The sequence below is a fragment of the Oncorhynchus keta genome, chromosome 20, assembly GCF_023373465.1.
Source record: "Oncorhynchus keta strain PuntledgeMale-10-30-2019 chromosome 20, Oket_V2, whole genome shotgun sequence".
Classification (NCBI taxonomy): domain Eukaryota; kingdom Metazoa; phylum Chordata; class Actinopteri; order Salmoniformes; family Salmonidae; genus Oncorhynchus; species Oncorhynchus keta.
The window spans coordinates 9,899,818-9,926,180 of NC_068440.1; the positions used below are offsets into that span (position 1 = coordinate 9,899,818).

At 40.4% G+C, this 26,363-nt stretch overlaps 1 protein-coding gene across 2 annotated transcripts; it reads left to right on the top strand.

The window, feature by feature from the left end:
- Positions 1–892: 892 nt before the first annotated feature.
- On the top strand, positions 893–26,363 carry LOC118399350 (venom phosphodiesterase 1). Of its 2 annotated transcripts, none has more exons than XM_035795362.2 (25): positions 893–1,061; positions 5,244–5,331; positions 5,587–5,721; positions 7,564–7,689; positions 7,846–7,906; positions 8,074–8,171; positions 8,294–8,373; positions 10,678–10,797; positions 11,093–11,202; positions 11,321–11,386; positions 11,506–11,578; positions 14,884–14,992; positions 15,224–15,352; positions 15,439–15,470; positions 15,692–15,819; positions 15,934–16,003; positions 17,501–17,588; positions 19,151–19,323; positions 19,918–19,963; positions 23,158–23,312; positions 23,751–23,886; positions 24,229–24,306; positions 24,640–24,772; positions 24,968–25,121; positions 26,059–26,363. In XM_035795362.2, exons 1-25 carry the CDS (start codon positions 1,020–1,022, stop codon positions 26,230–26,232), a joined length of 2,604 nt encoding a protein of 867 aa, XP_035651255.1. In that variant the 5' UTR covers positions 893–1,019; the 3' UTR covers positions 26,233–26,363. The 2 variants fall into 2 exon arrangements, with proteins under 2 accessions (XP_035651255.1, XP_035651256.1); XM_035795363.2 differs by lacking the exon at positions 893–1,061 and adding an exon at positions 4,459–4,661.

Here is a 26,363-nt window from a genome sequence, read left to right on the forward strand (position 1 = left end):
AAGTGCAAGTGTTGGTTCAGGATTTTGTTTTGGGGGGTCTAGGTGAGGAGTGGGATTATTTAAGATACTCTTTAAAGAGGAAAGGGGTTCAGGTGCATTCGGAAGATGGGAAGGGACTCTGCTGTCCTAACTTCAGGGGGAAGCTGGTTCTACCATTGGGGTGCCAGGACAGAGAAGAGCTTGGACTGTGCTGAGCGGGAGCTGCCCTCCCGTATGGGTGGGAGGGCCAAGAGACCTGATGTGGCAGAACGGAATGCTCGGGTTGGGGTGTTGGGTTTGAGCATAGCCTGAAGGTAGGGAGCGGCAGTTCCTCCAGAGCAACATACAGTTAGTGCCCTTATTTCAACAATTGCACCATCAACAATTGTTCACCAATTCCTAATACTACCAGGACAATACTTGCCCTATTAATGAATAAAGTCTCCTACTCTCAGAAAATATTGATTTTAAAATTAAGATCACTTTATTGGTCAATTGCACACTGGGTCCAACCGAAATCTGACTTTCACTTTCAACCCAACCACTCTGAAAGACACATATATACACAGGCTTTTGGAGAGGTGCGGGGAGCTATTGTGGGGGGTTAAGTGTTTTGCTCAAGGGCACAACAGCAGGCAATGGCATCTAGGATTTGATACCAGCAACCCTCTGCCTGCCATCTCACTTCCCAACATATTTTCTTGTTGGACCCCGGATTTGAACTCGAAACGCTCCGGTTGCTGGCTCGCCTCTCTAACCTTTTAGCCCTCTGCAATCAGATCTGAACATTGTAAAAATCAGAGTTGCAAAACCTCTTCCCTGTAAATCATTAGCGTTTCCTGTAAAGCTTAATATCAGGTGAGTTCTGGACAGGTTCCCAAAGCTTTCAATTGGTCTCTTGCCTTTTACAGTTGCAGAAACACGAAGTTCCCTCTTCTGACAATAAATGACTTTCCCACACTCATGGAGTTCCAGAGTTCACTGTTGTGGTGAAGTAGCACCTCGTGTTGGCTGTGTTTAGAGCTGGACAGCTCTCAAGTATGGGGATAAGCAAGGAGTTGCAGGGAAAGAAGACTCTTGTCGTAAGTGCATCCAACATCCAGCTTCTTTTGAATGCTTCACTAATGGAAGTGGTATACAATGAGATATGGGTAACACTAAACTGAAAGCCTACAGGTAATATTTATCATGATGCAGTCATAATGTATTGTAAGACTTTTGTCTCATAATAATTTCATCGCAATCCTAAGTAAATACCAGCCAGTTGAAATGTTGATACGTAGACATTATTATTATTATAATCGTTATTATAAAGCCTTACAAAGGCTCATAAATGCTTAATGTAAGTTATAAAACATACCGGCAGGCTTTAAGTAGTTTTAAGTGTTATCGAGATAGGATATGCATAAGATTGATTGGATTTATAGGAAAGGGTGCAATTCTACTTTATAATGCATACAAATAAACTACTCTTCGAATAATACTTACACTACTCATGAAATGCACTACAAAAAAATGCTCATGACAATCAAAAGGATACCCCTAAGGCATATGAAGGGTCATGTTTGGGAAAGTGTTTCAGTGGGACTGGTAGCTTTACCATCACAGATGTGTGCTTATTGTGTATTGCCCACTCCACATGCCCAGTGTATTTGTGTCCTTTGCGAAAATTTTTACCATATGTTCTCCACAGTGACTCAGCAACCCTACATTTTTTTCCGGGAACACTTTATCATAAGGTTCCATTTGGGAAGGGGTAATACATGGGATAGAACGGTTATTTAATCATTTGTAAATGAGTTATAACCCATTAATAAACGGTTATATCACATTGGCCTAAATAGTGTAATAACTGGTCAGTGTTAAGTCAATTAGTAAGCCAATATTTACCTTCTGTTATTAACCATTTATAAATGCACTTGGAAATGTTTATAAGATGAACCTTTATGTCATCTTGCAACCAAATACATTTTCAATGGTTGCACAGTTAAACTATAGTCATTTAACTTTTGGGTGTGATGCATTGTTGCTCTGTCCCAGGAACAGAGGATGGTTTTTATGATGTGTCTTGACTGACCTTTGAAAACCTGATGCCCTGGTAATTTACATCCAGGACATTATTCAATTATTACCCCTTGACAGATTACCAGATTATATCAACAAACATCACTTCTCTGTGATAGTCTAAGTACGGTGAACGCTCTGGTGTGAAATGGTAACCGTAATACCTTTGATTGGTGAAACATTGGAGGAGGTATCCTCTCACAACGTTGATTGCTTTGGTCTTCACGCCCACCATTCATTGACGGAACATATTTAACAAAGTGTTGAATCCTCTCTCATGTATGTAGTGATGAGTACCCAATACTGCCTATAAGTATGTCTAACTTCTGACTGAACTCTCAAATCATCTATAAATGATTTACCCACATGTATAACTGCTAAAAGTATACCTTATTTTAAAGGTGACAGACCTATAAACATTTATAACTGAGTTATCGACATTTATAACTGCTAAAAGTATCATGTTTCTTAAACAACAGGCCTGTGAACATGTTTAACTAAGTTATCAAAAAATACTTTTAAAGTTGCAATATCGCTCCACCATTTCCTGGTTGCTAAAATTCGAATAGTTCGACTAATTTCAGTTCATGTAACAAAACGAGCAGTCGTTGTGTAGAGAATCATTGTACCATCTAAACCGCTGTGAAATATATTTTCCATAACCAAAGAGATTGTCACGTTCGTCATATTGATGAGACCAAGGCGCAGCGTGATATGAATACATCTTTCTTTATTAAAAGAAGTACCACTAAACAAACGTGACGCTACATAACCCAAGTGCTGACAGGCAACAACACATAGATAATAACCCACAAAACCAAAATGGAAAATGGCAACCTAAATAGGATCCCCAATCAGAGACAACAATAAACAACTGCCTCTGATTGGGAGCCAATTCAGGCCACCATAGACCTACATTACCTAGACATACAAAACCCCCATAGAATTACAAAAACCCTAGACAGGGTAAAACACACATACCCACCCACGTCACACACTGACCTGACCAAAATAATACATAAACCATAGATAACTAAGGTCAGGGCGTGACAGATATTGTATTTTCAGCTGTTTGAAGCTGGTGTACAAAACCGAAAGTAAAAGATGGAAAAATGAAACGTAAGAACAGGAAGCATTGAAATAGCACACATACAAACAGATCTATCACTTCTTAGACTTGCTTTCAATGATAATGATAGATCTATAAACTTTAAAGAAAGTGGAAACATACTGACCATTTATTAATGAGTTAGGACTACCAGTATTTATAACTTCAAAAAACAAAATACCTTAAAAGAAAGTGGAAAACTTCTGGCCATTAATTCATGTTGTTACAAACATTTCTAACAGTATATACAGTAATCTCCTCAAATATGCAATACATAGTGAGAAAAAAAAATAGAATTTAATAGAAGGATACATTGGGAAAACAATTTTAATTGCAGTGACTCAAATCTGTAGCCTATCTAATTCAGATAAACAGGGGTGTCTTTTTCTCCCCTTTTTAACATTAATTAAAACAGATTATTTAAAAAATGACAAATGGGATCGCGGGAGTATTTCCAAAATATATTTTAAATTATTAATATTATAAAATCATCTTTGTCTCCCTAAATCACTGTAATATGGTTAACCTTACAAATGTAAATGTGTAAGGACCGACGCTGCTCGACTACAGCCCTGATGATGAGAATGGGGGTGTGCTCGTCCCTCATTTTCTTGAAGTCCACAATCATATCCTTTGTCTTGATCACGTTGAGGGAGAGGTTGTTGTCCTGGCACCACACTGCCAGGTCTCTGAGCTCCTCCCTATAGGCTGTCTCATCGTTGTCGGTGATCAGGCCTACCTCCGTTGTGTCGTCAGCCAACTTAATGATGGTGTTGGAGTCGTGCTTGGATATCATCATCATGATTCCCACCATTTAGCCTTAGCTAGTTATGTTATCCAATGCTAGCTAAAACTAATAATAGCCCGTGTTTAACATGTGTTGTTGTATGTGTCGAACTGCTTTGCTGTATCCTGGCCAGGTCGCGGTTGCAAATGAGAATTTGTTCTCAACTAGCCTACCTGGTTAAATAAAGGTAAAATAAAAATAAAACTTGCTAGCTAGCTATCACATATGAAAGGGGTTAGCGAGTTATCACGATTTTTGCTAATACACTAGCTAGTTAGCTAGCTAGCTAGCTAGTAAGTTTGTCTTAAAATTGGAGTCACTCATGTTAGTGTGCTGAAAAAGAATGCTAGCTAGTTAACTTTACAAGCTAACAGCTAGTTAGATAACTACTATAGCTAGCTAGCATGCTAAACCACAAAAGCTAGCTAAATTTAGCTCACTGAACAGTGTGCTAAATCATCCAGCAGAATTTCTGTATTCAAAAGTGAAACAAATTGCATAGAGAATTTAGCCTCTCTCTCATAGCCACGTCCATCATGATTCTTCATTACGCACTGTCACATAATGTCAGTGTCAACACAACATTCTGGACACGTTCCAGGTCATCTTTATTTCAAGCACGTTTCACAGATGGACAGATCTCACAAAGTAGGGGACATTTTTCAGAAACCAGCGAACCACACCAGTAATATGGCTTGAGATCTTCAGATGAGGTCTCTTCAGGTGAGGCCTTAGATATGTGTACCAATGCATCATCAGTGTTTCAAACGTGGGGGAAAGACACATCATGGGAGTTGACCTTTAGTCTGAAAACCAACCTCTTCTGTTCCTGGGACAGAGCAACAATGCATCACACCCAAAAGTGAGAAAATGACTATAGTTTAACTGAGCAACCATTGAAAATAAGGTTGCATGATGACACATCAATATTATAAGCATTTGGAAGTGCATTTATAAATGGTTAATAGCTGGAGGTAAATAGTGGCTCACTATTTGGCAAGCACTATTTTGACTAATTTGTTATAACCCATTTATTAATGGTTAATAATGCATTTAAAAATGATTAAATAAGTGTTAGTATCGTAATTACAAACCCTTTATAAACCCTTTACAAATGGAACCTTATTGTAAAGTGTTACCGTCTTGATATACCACAGTAAATGGAATGCCCTTTTTTCAAAAACATTTTATATAAAAAAATAGAACAACTAGTGTCTTTGTGGTTGATACTTGTACTGATACTGTGTGTGTATGTTTGTGTGCGCTTGCATGCATGTATGTGTTTGTGTGTGTCTATATGTGTAGATAGGTGCTTTGGCGATCTCCATGGTCACCATAATCCTAGGGCTCGGACTGGGGCTTGGTTTACAACTAGAGGACTGTCGAAACAAAGGTACACTATTTCTTATTGGAGCAGATTCTGTAAAAAAAATCACGTACACAACCACAATATGTAAAACTACAATTATATGTGATATTTGATATCACCACTTCAACAATAAATGAAGACTACCTTGGTGTGCCAAATCAAATTGGCTCGTGGGCCGGATTTGGCCCGCGAGCCATCAGTTGGTGCCCCCTGTTCTACTGTATAAGAAGCATCTGTGAAATCCACTGGAAGTGTTCAGTGTACCTTTATGTGTTCCAGTGGTTCCCACTACCTCCTGCAAGAACAGATGTTACGAGCCCTTCGACGATGAGACACCAGGCTGCCGCTGTGATACTCAGTGTGTCATCAACAATAACTGTTGCTATGACTTTCAGGACATCTGTTTCCAACCAAGTGAGCCATGTTTACTGTAAATGGGGGCAGTAATAGTAGAATGCACAATTTCGAAATTACAATTTGGGGTGCGGGATGTTACCCAATGCTGGAACAGGGACCCTGAGTGAAAAAGTTTGGGAACCCCTGCCCTATATCACCCACTGAATGTCCTCACAAATTGAACTCATACATTGGCATACTGATATGAATACCTTTGAAAAGTATGGTGTTATCAGTGGAGGCTCCTCAGTGAATTTCATAAAAATAAAATATATTTAGTTTTAGTTTTATCACGTCACCAAATAATTGTTTTGCAATGAAAAATACAGTTTTGCAATGAAAGTCTGCAGTAGCCTCAACAGCACTCTGTAGCACCATGGTTTAGCCGGAGGACAGCTAGCTTCCGCTCTCCTCTGGATATATTGACTTCAATACAAATCCTAGGAGGCTTATGGTTCTCACCCCCTTCCATAGACTTACACAGTAATTATGACAACATCTGGAGGACATCCTCCAACCTATCCAATTTGTAAGTCGCTCTGGATAAGAGCGTCTGCTAAATGACTTAAATGTAATGTAATGTATCAGAGCTCTGGTAGCATGAACTGACATGTTGTCCACCCGGTCAAAGGATTAGAGAATGAATCTAGTACTGAAAGCATAAGCTACAGCTAGCTAGCACTGCAGTGCATGTGGTGAGTAGTTGACTCAAAGAGAGACAAAGAGAGTAGTTGAATAGTTTTGAACAAATTCATTTCTTCAAAAATGAAGGAGAAGCATGAAAGAGAGAGAGATTTCATAATTTTTTACATTTTCACTTACTTAGCTAGCAAAATCAGCTAGCTAGTTTAGCCTACTCAAACACCCAGCTCAAATAGAGGGATTCTATGTTATCTAGCTGGCTATGACTATCCAACACAACACTGGAACTCTTCCAAATCAAGATAAACTTTTGGTTTTACAAATATATTGCCACCGGGGCCCGCCGGTGTAACTGCTAAACTGCTTACTGACTATACACTGCACCATTACTAATATAACTAACGTGTTAGTTATATTAGCTATGTTGACTATGATGTTCCTTTAGCTAATATGGTGACAATGATGTAGGCTGTGTGTAGTGGTTATGATATGGTTTGGCTTGGAAAGGTTTTTTCACCTGGTCACAGGTGATGTGTTGTGCATTGAAGTCCACAAACGAAGGAAAAAGGTGAGAGGAGGAGAGTGAATAGATGCGAGAATGAGTACAACGTGGCTGCTATGAAAGTGAACTGTGTTTACGTGGGGTATATTCATTCCACCAATTCTGTTGAAAAACGTTTCTTAAACGGAACCAAACAGAACGAAACAGGGATGAACATCCCTGAACTCTCGTTTGCAACTGTTGGACTAATGATTACACCGTCTTTACCAGCTAGATGCAGGCAAGAGTGTGCAAGGCCTCACATGTTTCTCTTGACCTGCGTGAACCTATGTTGTAAGTTTTCATTCATAGGCTAGGTTTTAGCAACCTCATGATATAGGGAAATTAGAGTATTATGTAGTAGCTTAAACCTATCGATGTTACATTGAACTGGGTGAATGGAATATGAATGACAGTCATCCAATATGCTGTAATAGAAATAAGGTCATGCTCATGAAAAAGAAACGTCCTCCCTCATCATAAACGTCACCGACCGCCACTGGGTGTTGTCATGTTGTATAATTTTTTTATGATAGCATATTATGACCAATAGGGTTCAAGTTACATTATTCAACTAAGAAAACACTGAACTTTGATGACAGAATTGTTTCCTTGTTCACATGCTAGCTTATTATGGTTTAGCTAGCTTCACCACTTCTAATGGTTTAATTCAACAGCTCAACAATGGGAGTGCACCAAACTGCGCTGTGGAGAAACGAGGTTGGCGGAGAGCAGGTGCCACTGCTCTGATGACTGCCTGGGTGCTGGTGACTGTTGTACCAACTTCAAACATGTCTGTCAAGGTGAGAAGAACTTTATGAAATGCACACGTCAATGTACACATTACCATGTATCCTCAATAGCTCAAATGTTTGCATTGAGACAGATTTGGAGGAACACTTGAAATGATTTTTTCTTCTTCAATTTTCTCACTTGTACTTGTTTTCCCATAAATGAAGGAGAGACAGAATGGGTGGCAGATGACTGTGTGGATTTGGCGAGCCCTAAATGTCCAGCGAAGTATGTTTTAGCGTATAAAGGAATGCACAAGGAATGAAAAAAAAACAAGAATGCCAAGATGATTAGAAAAGGCTTCAATATCTACCTGAATTACTAAACTAAATATACAATTTAAAATTCTACATATTTTCTAAATGTTTCTAAAAAATCTATATTTTTACCCTTAGCTTTAAACTGCAGCCGCTGCTCCTCATCTCACTGGACGGCTTGAGAGCAGAGTATCAACAAACATGGAGTTCCCTCATCCCCGTCCTAGACAAACTGAGTGAGTCCCATCATCCCTTTGTCAGATGGGATCAGCTTGTGCCATCATCCCTGTTCAACTGCCTTAACCATACCAATGGACTTGCACATAAGGGCTAATCTTTTTCCTTATCCCTCTAACAGGAACCTGTGGCACCTCTGCACCTTACATGCAGCCTGTGTTCCCCAGCATTACCTTCCCGAATCACTACACCATTGTGACGGTTAGCCTCATACTGTATATATCCTCACACACAAACCCATTGTTATACACTATGACAGGTATGACTTTTTAAAATACCCACAGAATTGTATATCAGCGAATAAGGGGATATCAATTATACAGTTGAAGTCGGGAAGTTTACATACACTTAGGTTGGAGTCATTAAAACTTGTTTATCAACCACTACACACATTTCTTGTTAACAAACTATAGTTTTGGCAAGTCGGTTAGGACATCTACTTTGTGCATGCCACAATTAATTTTTCCAACAGTTGTTTACAGACCGATTATTTCACTTATAATTCACAGTATCACAATTCCAGTGGGTCAGAAGTTTACATACGCGAAGTTGACTGTACCTTTAAACAGCTGGAAATTTCCAGAAAATTATGTCATTGCTTTAGAAGCTTCTGAGGCTAATTGACATCATTTGAGTCAATTGGAGGTGTGCCTGTGGATGTATTTCAAGGCCAACCTTCAAACTCAGTGCCTCTTTGCTTGACATTATGGAAAAAGCTAAAGAAATCAGCCAAGACCTCAGAAAAATATTTGTAGACCTCCACAAGTTTGTTTCATGCTTTGGAGCAATTTCCAAATGCCTGAAGGTACCACGTTCATCTGTACAAACAATAGTACGCAAGTATAAACACCATGGGACCACGCAGCTGTCATACCGCTCAGGAAGGAGACGCGTTCTGTCTCCTAGAGATGAACGTACTTTGGTGCGAAAAGTGCAAATCAATCCCAGAACAACAGCAAAGGACCTTATGAAGATGCTGGATAAAACAGGTACGAAAGTATCTATATCCACAATAAAAACGAGTTCTATATCGACATAACCTGAAAAGTCACTCAGCAAGGAAGAAGCCACTGCTCCAAAACCGCCATAAAAAAATCCAGACTACGGTTTGCAACTGCACATGGGGACAAAGATTTGTCTTTTTGGAGAAATAGCCTCTGGTCTGATGAAACAAAAATAGAACTGTTTGGCCATAATGACCATCGTTATGTTTGGAGGAAAAAGGGGGATGCTTGCAAGTCGAAGAACACCATCCCAACCATGAAGGACGGGGGTGGCAGCATCAAGTTGTGGGGATGCTTTGCTACAGGAGGGACTGGTGCACTTCACAAGATAGATGGCATCATGAGATAGGAAAATTATGTGGCTATATTGAAGCAACATCTCAAGACATCAGTCAGGAAGTTAAAGATTGGTCGCAAATGGGTCTTCTAAATGGTTAATGACTCCAAGCATACTTCCAAAGTTATGGCAAAATGGCTTAAGGACAACAAAGTCAAGTTATTGGAGTGGCCATCACAAAGCCCTGACCTCAATGCTATAGAAGATTTGTGGGCAGAACTGAAAAAGCATGTGCGAGCAAGGAGGCCTACAAACCTGACTCAGTTACACCAGCTCTGTGTCATGCCTTGGTCATTGTATTTTGTGTTTTTGTTATATGTTTGGGTAGGCCAGGGTGTGACATGGGTTTATATGTTGTTTTTCATATTGGGGTTTGTAGTATTTGGGATCGCGGCTGATTAGGGGTGTTGTATAGGCTTGGCTGCCTGAGGCGATTCTCAATCAGAGTCAGGTGATTCTCGTTGTCTCTGATTGGGAACCGTATTTAGGCAGCCTTAGTTTCGCTTTGTATTTTGTGGGTGATTGTTCCTGTCTCTGTGTAGTGTTCACCAGATAGGCTGTAATAGGTTCTCGTTCCGTTTGTTGTTTTGTATTTATGAGTTATTTCATGTATCGTTTCGTTTTCATTTATTAAAGATCATGATTAACAAACACGCTGCATTTCGGTCCGACTCTCTTCCTTCAACAGACGAACGCCGTTACACTCTGACAGGAGGAATGGGCCAAAATTCACCCAACTTATTGTGGGAAGCTTATGGAAGGCTACCTGAAACTTTTGACCCAAGTTAAATAATTTAAAGGCAATGCTACCAAATACTAATTGAGTGTATGCAAACTTTTGACCCAATGGGAATGTGATGAAAGAAATTAAAGCTGAAATAAATCGTTCTCTCTACTATTATTCTGACATTTCACATTCTTTAAATAAAGTGGTGATCCTAACTGACCTAAGACAGGGAATTTTTACGAGGATTAAATGTCGGGAATTGTGAAACTGATCTGTATGTATTTGGCTAAGGTGTATGTAAACTTCCGACTTCAACTGTATAAGAAATAAAAATATGCAGCAGTTTGTGTCATTGCCAAAACTGTGTCATTTAATTTTGTATTCTTCTTCACAAAATGTCCACTTCATCATCCACAAGATGTCCATGTCATCTTTAGGGCATGTACTCCGAGTCCCACGGACTGGTTGACAACAAGATGTATGACCCTGTGTTTGACGCTTCCTTCAGTCTGTCAAACGACGAGAAGTCCAACCCCAGATGGTACTTTGGTCAGCCTGTGAGTACACCCCCCTGCTTTGTGCTCTGCCATTCACATTGAAACCTTTAGAGAGTTAGATAAGCAAGATAAGAATACTTTTATTTGATTTCCCACAGTCAGACACTACTGCCATCATTTAACCATAGCGTTGAAAGTCAGCCTGACGTCAGTATTTTTTTTTTCATTGTATGTTGTGCATTTCTGTGTGTTGCTGTAGTTCACAAAAGAACACAACTCTCTGCTCAAACGAATACTTCGATCAGTACTTAGGAGTGATTCGAAAATATTCTCGTTCATAACCTTGTCATTGTAGATTTGGCACACTGCCAGTTACCAAGGACTGAGAGCAGGAACGTATTTCTGGCCTGGCTCAGATGTCAAAATCAATGGCAGTTTCCCAGACATCAACTTAGACTACAACGGGTAATATAATCAGGAATAAATTATCTTCTTTCTCATATATGAATAGACCGATAGCTTTATTACCCTTGGATGATAAGAACTGTCATTTTCTATTGTCATGTCTTTCATTTCATTTCAGAAAAATACCTTTTGAGGAGAGAGTCTTCACACTCCTGAAGTGGCTACAGTTGCCAGATAATGAGAGGTAAATCCCCCATTTAAGTTAGAGGCATCCCAGCTACTAGCAAGCCTTTATCAGAGACATTCAAGCCTAAAGTGCATTGTGTATAATGTCGTGGTGTATAACAATTGTTGTTCCTGCAGGCCAGATTTCTTCACGTTGTACCTCGAGGAGCCGGACAAGTCGGGGCACAACTTTGGTCCTGTCAGTGGAGGGGTAAGGTCAATAAGGAAAACAACCAGGATGCATCTCATTAGTCTGAAGTTATTTCATAAGCAATTAACTGAAATACCTTGAGAGGCGAAGGGCAAACAACAGGTTTGTTCTCAGATCATTGCATATCAAGGGAAGGAGAAGAGGTGAGGAAGCAACTGCAGACTATTGAAATACCTCTGGTGCAACAACCTTACAACAACCTTCAGGTCAAAGCAGGTTCTGGATTGTTAAACTTATACTGTATCTACCATTCGAGAGCTTGGGACAATAAAGCTATATCTGTATTGGAAAAAAAAATGTAATTGACATAGGCTCATTCTGTTCAATGTTCTCTACCTATTAAAGTACTCTAAATGCAACAATTCATGTTAAGTTCAAAATAATACAAGATAAAAATTGCAGACACCATTCAAACCAATGAGAGTTCGGAGCATTAAAGCCAATTATCTCAGAATAATCATTTTTTCTGATAGAACTTCTGATAGTCCAAAGCTCTCGCATTAATAAGATACACTTCAGACGCTCTGAAGTACTTTGATGAAATGGTCCATAAATCTTTATTAATAAAATAACCAAAATGACAAAATAACTAATATTAGAATGAACACTACTGCAGAGTTCCTGCACCTAAATATAAACAGTACCAGCACACAAAATGAGCACTGGCACCTATTTCAGTCAAGCATTAAGGCTGCCGCCTCAAAGGTGTTGTTCGATTCCTGCCAAGGACAAAACAGCAAAAGGTCATGATGTACTGCTTTGTTGTTACGTAATGTAATCCAAAAAGGCTCACTTCTTGTGTTTAGGTCAGGCATGTGTCGAAACTACCCTTTGTTTTTGTTCTCGTAACTGCTTTAAACATGCTTTTATAGCACCATAATCAACCCCTGACAACTCTCATTTACACAAAATTTAACCAACTGGCAAGTGTGTCTTCACTGACATTTTCAACCTTTCCCTGACTGAGTCTGTAATACCAACATGTTTCAAGCAGACCACCATAGTCCCTGTGCCCAAGAACACAAAGGTAACCTGCCAAAATGACTACAGACCCGTAGCACTCACATCTGTAGCCATGAAGTGCTTTGATAGGCTGGTCATGGCTCACATCAACACCATTATCCCAAAACAACTAGACCCACTCCAATTTGCACACTGCTACAACAGATCAACAGACAATGCAATATAGATTGCATTCCACACTGCCCTTTCCCACCTGGACAAAAGGAACACCTATGTGAGAATGCTACTCATTGACTACAGCTCAGCATCCAACACCATAGTGGTGCACTCATATCTCATCACTAAGGACCCTGGGACTACACACCACCCTCTGCAACTGGATCCTGGACTTCCTGATGGGCCATCCCCAGGTGGTAAGGGTAGGTAACAACACATCCACCACGCTGATCCTCAACATGGGGGTCCCTCAGGGGTGCATGCTCAGTCCCCTCCTGTACTCCCTGTTCACTCATGACTGCATGGCCAGGCACAATTCCAACACCATCATTCATTTTGCCGACGACACAACAGTGGTAGGCCTGATCACCGACAATGATGAGACAGCCTATAGGGAGGAGGTCAGAGACCTAGCCGTGTGGTGCCAGGATAACAACCTCTCCCTCAACATGATCAAGACAAAGGAGATGATTGTGGACTACAGGAAAAGGAGAACTGAGCACACTCCCTTTCTCATCGACAGGGCTGTAGTGGAGCAGGTAGATAGCTTCAAGTTCCTTGGTGTTCACATCACCAACAAACTAGAATGGTCCAAACACACCAAGACAGTCGCGAAGAGGCACGACATAGACTATTCCCAATCAGGAGACTGAAAAGATTTGGCATGGATCCTCAGATCCTCAAAAAGTTCTACAGCTGCCCCATCGAGAGCATCCTGACTGGTTGCATCACCAACTGGTATGGCAACTGCTCAGCCTCCGACCGCAAGGCACTACAGAGGGTAGTGCGTACGGCCCAGTACATCACTGGGGCCAAGCTTCCTGCCATCCAGGACCTCAATACCAGGTGGTGCCAGAGGAAGGCCCTAAAAACTGTCAAAGACTCCAGCCACCCAAGTCATAGACTGTTATCTCTGCTACCACACATAAACCAGTACCAGAGTGCCAAGTCTAAGTCCAAAAGGCTTCTTAACAGCTTCTACCCCCAATCAGTAAGACTCCCGAACAGCTAATCAAATGGCTACCCAGACTATTTGCATTCCCCCCCTCTTTTACGCTGCTGCTACTCACTGTTTATTATCTATGCATAGTCACTTTAACTCTATCTACATGTACATATTACCTCATTTACCTCGACTAACCTGTGCCCCCAAACATTGACTCTGTACCGGTTCCCCCTGTATATATCCTTGCTACTGTTATTCTACTGCTGCTCTTTAATTATTTGTCATTTTTATTTTTTTACTCATCTATTTTCTACTTAACACTTGTTTTTCTTAACTGCATTGTTGGTTTTGGGCTCCCGAGTGGCATAGCGGTCTAAGGCACTGCATCTCAGTTCAAGAGGGGACACTACAGCCCCTTGTTCGAATCTAGGCTGATTGGGAGTCCCATAGGGTGGCGCACAATTGGCCCAGTGTCGTCCGGGTTTGGCCGGGGTAGACCTTCATTCTAAATAAGAATTTGTTCTTAACTGATTTGCCTAGTTAAATGAAGGTTAAATTAAATACAAATCAATGGTTAAGGGCTTGCAAGTAAGCATTTCACTGTAAGGTACCTGTTCTGTTCAGTGCAGGTGAAAAACATTTGATTTGATTTGATAGACAGAGCAACCCACTGAAGGATTTTGATCCATGACCGCTGTTTTCAAAACACATGGCTTTGATTCAATGCTGAACGCCAAATTAAAGTGCTCACCAAAAGGTGGAAGTGCAATGTCTTGCTCACATGTGAACAAATGGTGCCGTTGACAATTATGTTGGGTATAGTTTTTCTCCATTGAAAAGGCCCCTTCAAATTAGTTGTCTTATAAATGCAAACATATTGTTAAATCATCATGATGAAAAGTTACGATCTAATGACATTTACGTATTGTAGTAACCCCAAGAGAAAATGACATAGCTTTTTTTTTTTATATATAGAACTCCACATTTGTTTTCATATAATCATGCATAAATCACAAGTAAACACATGTCAAAGTCTGTTTCCCTTTTGTAAATAGACTGGTACTTAACAATAATCAAGGTTTGATTATGTTGAGGGTGCCATTAGCCTTGGTCAATGAAGTCATTGAAGACTACCCACACAGATATATAACAGTCTCACAAGTTTCTCACTGTATTTCAGTTGATCGAGGCTCTCACTGGAGTGGACAAGGTCATTGGTCAACTGATGAACGGACTCAAACAGCTGAACCTGCATCAGTGTCTCAACATCATCATCGTAGCTGACCACGGTAGGAGGCTAATAAATCAAAGGAATCAAATGTATTCGCCCTTTCCCTCCACAAATCTGACATCTGGACAGCAAATGGACCTCTTTCCCATAGACCAAGTATGTCTAAAAATGTCATGTATTTAGAATAATATGGAATTAGTCTACAAACATGAAAAAAATTGTAAGTATTGTTGTATTCGTGTTGTGGCTTAATAGTTCAACAAAAAAATGTATTGGGCTACACCAATAGGTATGGAGGACACAAGTTGTGACAGGAAGGAAGTCCTCCAGGATCTACTCCAGGTGGAAAATGTTCGTGATCTATATGTCTACGAGGGACCTTTTGGGAGAATTAGATCCAATGACAAAAACCAACCCTGTGAGTGTAAGACCAAACATGTAGAAAATGTACCCTTTCTTTGTATCACAATAAAAATGACACATTCCTGTTGTTTCCTTTGACAGTGGACTCGTCCCGACTTGTAGCCAACATGACGGTGAGTAAGAAGCTACAATAAATCATTCACCCTGATTAGAAACTAGCCGTGACTGCCATATTGACTGGAAATGCTCCAATTGAGGAATAATCAAATGTTTAGGCAAAGCTTTGGTCATATGTTGTTTGTATTCAGTCCCATAATGTTGTCCCTAATACCGTATCTGTTATAGAAACCTAGTGATTGATCAAAAATATGATGTTGTTTTCATGGGATTCCAGTGCAAGAAGAACAGTCAGAAGGTCAAGCCTTACCTGAAAAACCATCTGCCCAAGCGGTTCCACTACGCAAACAGTAGACGCATTGAGGACGTCAGCGTGATAGTCAACCCAGGATGGCTGTTCGAGAGGTACCGATTTAAGAAACTCCACCCTGCTTTATGAACATATCCCTGGTGTGGATTTTAGTAGGGCATGATGTAGCAAAATGTTGGCTTCTTACATATTTCTGTGTCCTGTTATAGATACCCAGGGTCTTTGACCTTCTGTGCAGGTGGAGCTCATGGGTATGACAATGATGAGGCCAGTATGCATGTGAGTAGAAAGGAGATCCATTTACTCGTTTAAATCAGTTAGTTAATGAGTACAAACTTAATTTGATTGGTTTAAAAAATATACTGAACAAAAATATAAACGCAACATGCAACAATTTCAACGATTTTACTGAGTTACAGTTAATATAAGGAAATCAGTCAATTGAAATACATTCATTAGACCCTAATCTATGGATATCACATTACTAGTCACAGGCACAGCCATGGGTGGGCCTTAGAGGGAATAGGCCCACCCACTTGGGAGCCAGTCTCACCCACTGGGGAGCCAGGCTCAGACAATCAGAATGAGTTTTTTCCCCATAAAAGGGCTTTATCACAGACAGAAATACTCTTCAGTTTCATGGCTGGTCTTGAACAATCCCTTAGGGGAAGAAGCCAGATGTGGAGGTCCTGGGCTGGCGTGGTCGGCGGTTGTGAGGCTGGTTGGACGTACTGACAAATTCTCTAAAACAACGTTGGAGGCGGCTTATGGTAGAGAAATTAACATGTAATCCTCTGGCAACAGCTCTGGTGGACATTCCTGCAGTCAGCATGCCAATTGCACGCTCCCTCAGAACTTGAGACATCTGTGGCATTGTGTTTTAGAGTGGCCTTTTATTGTCCCCAGCACAAGGTGCTCCTGTGTAATGATCATGCTGTTTAAACCAGCTTCTTGATATGCCACACCTATCAGGTGGATGGATTATTTTGGCAAAGGGGAAATGCTCACTAACGGGGATGGAAAAACAATTTGTGCAAAACAATTTAGTGAAATAAGCTTTTTGTGCTCATGGAACATTTCTGGGATCTGTTATTTCAGCTCATGAAACATGGGACCAACACTTTACATGTTGTGTTTATATTTTTGTTCTGTATGTATGTATGTATGTATGTATGTATGTATGTATGTATGTATGTATGTATGTATGTATGTATGTATGTATACACACACACACACACACACACACACACATATTTGCACTGAGTGCACAAAACATTAGGAACACATGCTCATTCCATGACAGACTGACCAGGTGAAAGCTATGATCTCTTATTGACGTCCCTTGTTAAATCCACTTCAATCAGTGTAGCAGAAGGGGAAGAGACAGGTTAAATAAGGATTTTTAAGCATCGAGACAATTGAGACATGTAAAAGTACGGGATATGGTAGTAGGTACCAGGCACACCGGTTTGTGTCAACCACAATGCTGCACAGTATCCTCTGTGTATCAATAATGGCCCACCACCCAAAGGACATCCAGTCAACTTGACACAACTGTGGGAAGCATTGCAGTCAACACGGGCCAGCATCTCTATGGAACGCTTTCCACAACTTGTAGATACCATGCCACGACCTGAGGGCAAACGGGCTGCAACTCAATATTAGGAGGGTGCTCCTAATGTTTTTTACACTCAGTGTATATTGATATTGTTGTATTTAAGAGATGGGAAAATGATAACTTAACCCTATGATGAAGACCCTCTTTATTCCCCTCAGGCTATGTTCTTAAGCTATGGACCCAAGTTTCATTATAAAACCGAAATAGAACCATTCTCCAATATTGAGCTCTACAATCTCATGTGTGGTGAGTAGCAGTAAATACCGCAGTAATGGTCGGTTGTCTGTGTTAACAAGAAATTGTTTCTGTCACTCCATCATTAAGTGGCAGAAGTTGTTGTGAAAGGGCTGGGTTTTGATTAATAAGTAAGTTGAACGCAGGGCGAGGGCTTGACCATTCACTGGCCAATCAACGTGTTCCATGGCTTAATACTGCACGAGGTAGTCTCAAGTTGTGTCGGTTATTGACGGTCTTTCGATGTCATCAACTCCAATTCGGCTGGAGGGGCACGGAATATTCTCGTCCTAATCAATGCATTAAATAGCTTAGGCTACAGTAATTAATAATAGCAACAACAATATACATCCAGTTTTTGATAAATATGTTTGGAGTGTTTGCAGTCAACATTGTAATCGCTTCACCTATAGGCCTATACATGTCTTTACGCATCGCATTTCTCCTGGGAAAAAAAATACTAGGCTCCCCTTAAAATGTATTGTAGGCTATATGTGAGGCTAGTTCGCAATATCAAGATGTACTGTAGGTCTACCCACCGTTGATATTGCATTATAGGACTGAATATTTTGAATAGGTTTGGAGGAGCGCATCTTTGGTAACCCCCACTAACCGTACAATAGGCGCTCTTTGTAAATGGGGATGGATACAAGTGAAATGGAGTATGCAGGTAGGCCTATGTTAATTGTGAATAATGCAAAAGCATGACAGCGAAAGCCTCACTAGAAGACTACTTAGAAACCTTTTATGGATAAAATGTTCCAAAATAATAACAGGAGCTGGCTAAAATAATGTACAATACATAGATACAAAAGGGGATGTCGGCTTACTGTTTTACTGCTCCCTTGATCTTTTTAATGAAGCTTTGGTGATAAAGATTTATTTCAAAACAGTCTCGTGAGCCAAACCGTTTATTGATAGTCTTGGCTGCTTAATGAATGCATTGAGCAGGGGAAAAAAATAAAAATTCTGAATGAGGATGTTTTGGGTTTTTAATCCAATTAAACAAAATGATTAAAAAAAACGTTTTTTTAGGTTTCTAAATATAGATTCACCGCACAAAAAAAGCACATCTCTCTTGTTCCATGGGCATATGGGCACTATGCATCAAGTCTGAATAGGCTGGGCTGTGCTTCTGCTGTCAAAATCCATGCCGTAATCAACCCTGTTACTTATAAGAATAGCTTTTGTTGAGACTTAAATCTCCCTATTTGTGCTAAATGAAATTGTCACTGCTGTGCTAGTTTTTAAGGACTCACTTCACATATTACCAACCCTCCCACAGCACAAGTGAGCTGATGTAAGACAGGTAAATAGCTGCACCTGGCGCAAGGTATGGAAATGCCAGAGCGCCAGTTTTTACGTGACGAAGTTTGACAATAGCGCTGCTTTAGCGCTAGCCAAAAAATATAACTCCTGGTATTTGAACACTGCATTGTTGAGGAAGAGATTTTAAATAAGCATTTCGCTGGACTGTTTTACACCTGTTGTATCCTGTACAAACGACAAATATGATTTAATTTCATTTGATCTCAAACATGAATTGTAACATTGTCCATGTGAAACCCTTTCAGATGTGTTGGGGATCTCCCCATCCCAGAACAATGGAAGCCACGGTAGTATGAACCATCTCCTGAGGACTCCCTGGCACACTCCCATACACCCTGCAGAGCAAACAACCCCTGGGCAGTGCCCTCTGGTGATCCTTGAACCCACAGATACCCTGGACTGCACATGCACCTCCCTGGTAGTACCCCTTGCTTACATTGAGTACACCAAACATTACGAACACCTTCCAAATATTGAGTTGCACCCCCTTTTGCCCTCCAAACAGCCTCAATTCCTCAGGGCATGTTCATCTCAAATGTAATCTATATAATCCCCAAGAGTAATTATGTATCATTAGAGGACCACAAACAATATCTAGTAATGCTGCATATGCCAAGAAAGGTTAAAATCTCACCTTTCTGGAATTGTTTTTTAAAATAAATTGCTGAGGTGTAGTAGTCACTTTTGAGGACACAAGTGCAAGTACACAGTACAAATATGATACAAATATAAAATATGATATATGACCTATGTTTGTTGAAAATGATTTTTTGTTTAAAATGATGGTCCTCCCATGCCTACACCTCTGCTTCGAAGTTACAGTATACACCTCTTAATACTATAGTGATAAGAAGCTGGTATTATACAGTACAGTATATTAAGCACATATGAATTACCCTAACCATAGAACGTCTCAGTCTCCAATGTTGTTGATATTCATGAAAGAATCAATGAATTAAAGGATCAATATTGTCAGAGTCTTATCTATAACAACATCCTTGTTTCTTTCCAGGGTGTAACTAATCCAAATAGTCGTCTGAATCTGACAGCTGCTGAAGGTAAATATTGTGCGAGAGACAGTATGGACAGATTATTGCCGGAATATTGTCATGATTAACAATCAATTATGATACCAGATGGTACATTGAGTTTAGCAATAATACTTCATTATAAACTGGATGGTTTGAGCCCTGAATGCTGATTGTCTGAAAGCCGTGATATACCACGGGTCTGACCCCAAAATTATTTTACTGTTTTAATTACATTGGTAAGCAGTTTATAATAGCAAAATCATTTAAACACAATCCCTTTTAATAGCCGGACAAGAGCACACATTTCAGCAAATAAATGCCTGTTTCAAATAAACACCCTGTCTAAATGAAATGTTTATGAGGTTACTATGAATTACCATGGATTGTTTACAAGATTTAATGTTAAATCAATTATTTAAATAATTCAATAATGGTTATTACTGCCATTAAGAAACTGCTAGCCTTTGGCTGCTGACAGCTGAACACTGCTAGCTAAAAGTATAACACATTAGTGAAGGAAATGAAGAAATTGATTTAAATTCTGGAAGTGCAAATGAACACCACCGATTTCTGTATGCTAGCTATGCTAACCAGCTTATACGAACAAAAGTTAGCATTTAGCAGTCACTTCTTAACCTGAAAAGGGACAACTTCTACATGGTATGCAGCCAAATATATGCTAATCGGATTTAAGTAACCACATTGTGGGCCTGTTACAATACAGAAATCAGGACAGATTTGAACAATAGCCACATTGTTAGAACAGATTTGTTGAATGTGCACCAGTCTGGTCAATGCGTCTGCATCCCATTGACTCCTTTACCAAATCTATGGCATTGTTGAATACCTGTTTCTGATTGCCTTGAAGGGCATTCTAGACCGTGCATTATTTAAGTGATAATTCCTGAGATGCCGGTGTTTGGAGGATATATTGGCATGGGTGTTAGAAAACCATGCCAATATATCCTCCAAACACTGGATTCAAGGGCATTAACACTTTTATACAACGGGTTACCAACATATTCAAATGAAGATTGTCATATTTGAAAAAAAACCCATTATTTTTATTAATTTATTCATACTATTTCATCCTTCCACAAGATAGTCCCAACACAAATCTAGAGTTGCTACCCAAGCCGGCTGCTCGTTCGTTCTATCGGTTCGGTTGCCAGAGACAAGACCCAGTTGTTGAGGTTTTTTTAATGTTATGGACACGACCCAGTCGCCGGTTCCGTTGCCAGCCTTTTCTTATCTCATGCTTTCTAGCTAGCCAACAACGCCTAACTTACAGTCAAGTCAAAAAGTGCAGCCAGAATAACAGCAATGTAGCTGCTTTTGTATTCGTTTAAGCTGTTTTCTAGTAACATTTATTTGGATAAATCCATAACAATGAGCTAATGAGTAGTGATTTTGACTGGCATAAAAAAACGTGCTCACTCGTCGGGACACTGTTGTTTAGATGAGCTAGCCAACAACACAGCTAACCCAATCACTTCCAACTCTCAGGTGTCAAGGTAAGACCCAAGTGCAGACTGTGTGAAGTAACAATGTTTATTGTAACAGGGGCAGGCAAACGACAGGTCAAGGCAGGCAGGGCTCGATAATCCAGAGTAGGAGCAAAGGTACAGGCTCAGAGTAAAAACCAGGAGGACGAGAAAAAGAGGCTGGGAAAAGACCGGAGCTGACAGGACAAACTTGGAAACAGAAGACAAAGGGATGTGAGACATGGCTTTAATTCTAAACACAGTAAAGGTAGGAGGTATACAGAGGGTACCGGGCAACAGAGGACGAACAGCAGAGGAGCTAATGATCTTGGAGCAGGAGGGGCGGGGGTGTAGCCGCAGCGCTATAGCGGCGTGCCAGCGCATCTGGCTTGACCTTCTTGGATACCGGTCGGTGCTGCAGAAGTGAAGTGGCCCAGGGCTTACTGAACCCCTCCCGGGGGTCCTGGTACTCAGTGGGGCTGGCGGAGAGGTCCGGGGACAGGCAGAGCTGACTTCAGGCAACAATTGTGGCAGGACGGGCTCCAGCCCACGATGGCACCAGTAGCCCAGTCAATGGAGGGATTGTGTTTCTGGAGCCAAGTGAATCCCAATACCACGGGAACCTGCGGAGACTCAACCAGTAGGAATTGGATCGTCTCGCTGTGATTCCCCGACACTCGTAGGTTCGTCTGGTGGGTGTCCCAGCCTATAGAGTGCCCATCCAGCTCTCTAACACCCATGGGAATGGAGAGGGCTTGAGTGGGGATGCCCAGTCGGACGCCAGGGTAACGTCCATGAGACTCACATCGGCCCCCGAGTCAATGAGTACCTGGAGACACTTGGACTGGTCGCCCCACAGCAGGGTGGCATGGAGAGGGGGGTGAGTAAGGGGAGAAGAACAATTATCTTTAAGACCCACTAGTGTACTCACTCCAATGAATGAGCTAGGTCACTTAAAGGGACAGGTAGACACAAAACGACGGGCAGGACTGCAATACAGACAGCTGTATTGGGTGTCAAGTCTGCATACACATTCGGTTGGAGACAGCCCTGCCCGAGCTGCATCAGATCATTTTAACGTCATAGCTGCATCAGCTCATTTTAACGTCATAGATTTAGCCGCTGGTAAACTGTGGAATAGATACCCGTGGTATACAGCTATCAGCCAATCAGCATTCAGGGCTCGAACCACCCAGTCTATAATTCCCTATATCAGCACTGGTAGAATTCAATGGCTATAGTTCAATCTTGCATGTTCAATGTTTGAGCTGCTTTTGAAATCAAAAGTCGAATTGAAAACATTATTGGCATGGCTGAATTTGGACTGAACGTTTGGCACTGAGATAAAGTTGGTTTTATATTCACACATTCGGACATTCAACAGACATTCACCAGACATTCAACAGATGTTCACCCAAAATCATTTAAAAATGTAAAAATCAATAACTATTTTACTGTTTTTCACAAACATAAAACTAGGTATTATTTATTCTATAAATGTCTAGCATAAATTTAGTTTTTGGGTCTTTTACTTTCGGTTTTGTACACCAGCTTCAAACATACAGTAATATTATGGTTATGGGAAATTCACAGGTGGTTATATATATGGTACAATGATTGTTTTGTTACATAAACTGAAATTAGGCAAACTATTCAAATTTTTACAACCAGGAAATGGCAGAGTGATTTCTGCAGAGTACATCTTTATCTGACATCTGTTTGTCTACTCACTTTCAGTGAAAGCTGTTGAGCAGAAGCACATGTTGTTTGGAAGACCAATAATGCTGGAACCCAGCAATGACTACTGCTTACTGTATCATCAGGGCTTTGTCAACGCCTATAGCAAAAAATCCCTCATGCCAGTGTGGAACTCATATACTTTGGACAAACCTGTAAGAGTCATTTCATCTAAAGGCCATCATTTTTACAAATCAGTAACTGATCAAGTGTAATTTGTTAGACACATTAATTTGGACTTTTGGTTAATTCTTACTTTGATATGTGAATGATATGTGAATGTCCACAAGTCTTCAAATTATCTATTCTTTTGTCAAACATGAGCTATAATGAGTTTAAACATTGCCTCTCAGAGATCATCCACTTTGATTAAATTATATCTAAAGGAAGGTTGGAATGTAAATTGACATACAAAGTACCGGGGTCATCCTTGTCAAAATGCATTGGAGAAGATCCAAGGTTGCTTTTTTTGCTATTGTCTTCTCCAATGTTGTCCTTGCTTCCCTTGGATGTTTTCAAAAGGATGTGGAGAGTGGATGTGAGTAATGCAGGAAGGACCTTTGTAATTTCCTCCTCTTTGTCACCCTCTTTAGGAAAACATGGACCCTTTGCCAGCAGTCACACCAGACTGTCAGAGGGCTGATGTCCGCATCCCGGCAGATAAAAGTCCCAGATGTGACCAGTATGCTTCAGCCAGGAACATTACCCACGGTTTCCTCTACCCTCCCAGTATGCGGGATGATTTTACATCTATACTGTCAAATACACTAATCTTAAGCAAACAGAATACATCTGAAACAACAAAGAAGTCTGACTCCCAACCCCTTAACTTTGTTTTTGTTTTTCTATGTAATTTAGTTAGCAGACACTCATAGCCAGAGAGATTTGCTGTAAGTGATGTAATAGTAGAATGTATGTCAAAAAGAAACTGTTGCTCATCTGGTCTCCCCCTCCCCCTGGTCTCCCCTAAAATAATATTATACTTCTCCGCCCAGGCATCCAGCTGTCAAAATAACGAGGTTACTTCAATAAGACTATCTTGTTGTTTGTGTTATTTCTTGTGACGCCCAGATCTCAACAAGACAGCAGAGGAGGAGTATGATGGCCTGTTGATGAGCAATGTTGTACCCATGTATCCTGAGTTTAAGAGTACGTACACTCTTCACAGTCTGAGACAGCTCCCTCTTGCTTCCTTCAAACTCATTTTCCCCTCTCTTGTTCACTCACTGTACTCTAATTCAGCGTGTCTCTCTAATTCTCTCCCTTACTCACGTCTCCTACATGTTATATAATTAAACATTCATTTATTTTCATTTATTATTATTTATATGTACTTTTTTTTGTGATTGAATTTGTATTTAGTTTTCACACAACATAAAAGAACGTCAACAAACAAAACTGACGCAGCAAACAGTCAACACCACACGTCATACAAGTAGCTTCAGCTCATGATAAATAGATGCATATTTCTTTATTTTATAGAGATCTGGGATTACTTCCACACTACATTGCTGAAAAAATATGCCAGTCAATATAATGGCATTAATGTGGTGACAGGCCCGGCATTTGACTACAACTACGACGGACAGTTTGATTCTCAAGACCAGATAGAACAGTATGTGAGCTTTTCTTTATCATACAAAATTGTGTGTTATAACATGGAGCAGAGAGGAAGCAAAGTTTCTAAATCTCACAAAAGGCAATCATGAAACACGTAGTGTTGCAGAGCGCTATCAATGGGGCACAGAGGATTGCAGCGATGCCAGACACTTCAGTCTTAACCAGTGTTTTATTTCTTGTTTTCATTAAGGTTTGTAACAGGTACACGGATTCCAATCCCAACCCATTACTTTGCAGTTCTCACCAGCTGTAAGGACTCGCAACCAGTGAGCAGCTGTAACAATGAGCTACAGACCGTTTCCTTCTTGATACCACACAAAGCAGACAACTCAGAGAACTGTAATGTAAGGCAACCATATCACCTCAAAGCACTGCACACTTTCTTTGTAAATCCCCCCCAAAAAAAACAAGAAAAACTGGACAGGTCTAAGTACTTGAATTGCAAGTACAGAGTGTTTTAGAATTATGTACATTCTGTACTCTCTCCTACTACTGACAAACACGTAGTGAAATGCAAAAACAATTGTGTGGTAAAGTTGAGAAAAGACCTATACTTTCATCTGTTTTGAAACCAGAGTAACCAAGCATGACCCTTTCCCAACACCTGGCAACTATCATGATGTTTTGGTGGGAAACCCCTGGTTCGCACCTTGATGTGGATTGTGTTTAACGTGGATTGTGTCTAACGTAAGCTAGCTAGCCTGCCTCTCTAGCATTATCAAATGATAATGTTACATAACCAGTAGTATCTAGACAATACACTTGTATGAGCTATTACCTAACCAATTTGTAATGAGGTAGCTAGCTAGCTAGGTAAGCTAACATTAGCTAAAAAGTTAACTAGCATGCCTTGCTAGTTAACGTTAGCTAGCCTGCCTTGGAGATTGGCAAAAGGGGGCATGGTTTGTTGACATAATTGTAATCCAAACCCAACCTTCATTTACTCGTTGTGACGCACTGAAGTTCCAAACTCCATTTTAGATTAAACTGACTTTATGACCAAAATTATCCTATTTTCTCTTTCTCCTACCACTGACAAACACATAGGGAAGTTTTATAAAGTTGAGAAAACACCCAAACTTTCATCTGTTTTGAAGACAGTCAACTTTTGCATGCCCCTTTCCCAACACCTGGCAACTATCATGATGTTTTGGTGGAAAACCTCTGGTTCGCAACTTGATCTCGTTGTTTTTGTCTGTACCTCTGTCTTGTTGTGTCAACACCTAAGTAGTGATAATTAGGGTATGTGTCACTGATCCGCTTGTTTTTATACTTCCACAGAATGGTGACACGGCATCTCTATGGGTTGAAGACCACCTGTGGTTCCACCAATCACGTGTCAGAGATGTAGAGTGGCTCACAGGATTGGATTTCTATCAAGGCAGCACCAGGCCTATCCCGGAACTTCTAAAAGTAAAGACTCGCCCAACTGCTGCCATTCACAGAAGACCTTGAAATGAATGACCTTTTGAAATATACATGTATTGGTAGAGGTATTTGATAATTATAAAAACCTACATTTTATTTTGTTTGTCTAGTGTGGGTATTTATCCACTTGTTAATAAATATTTCATGATTTAAATCAA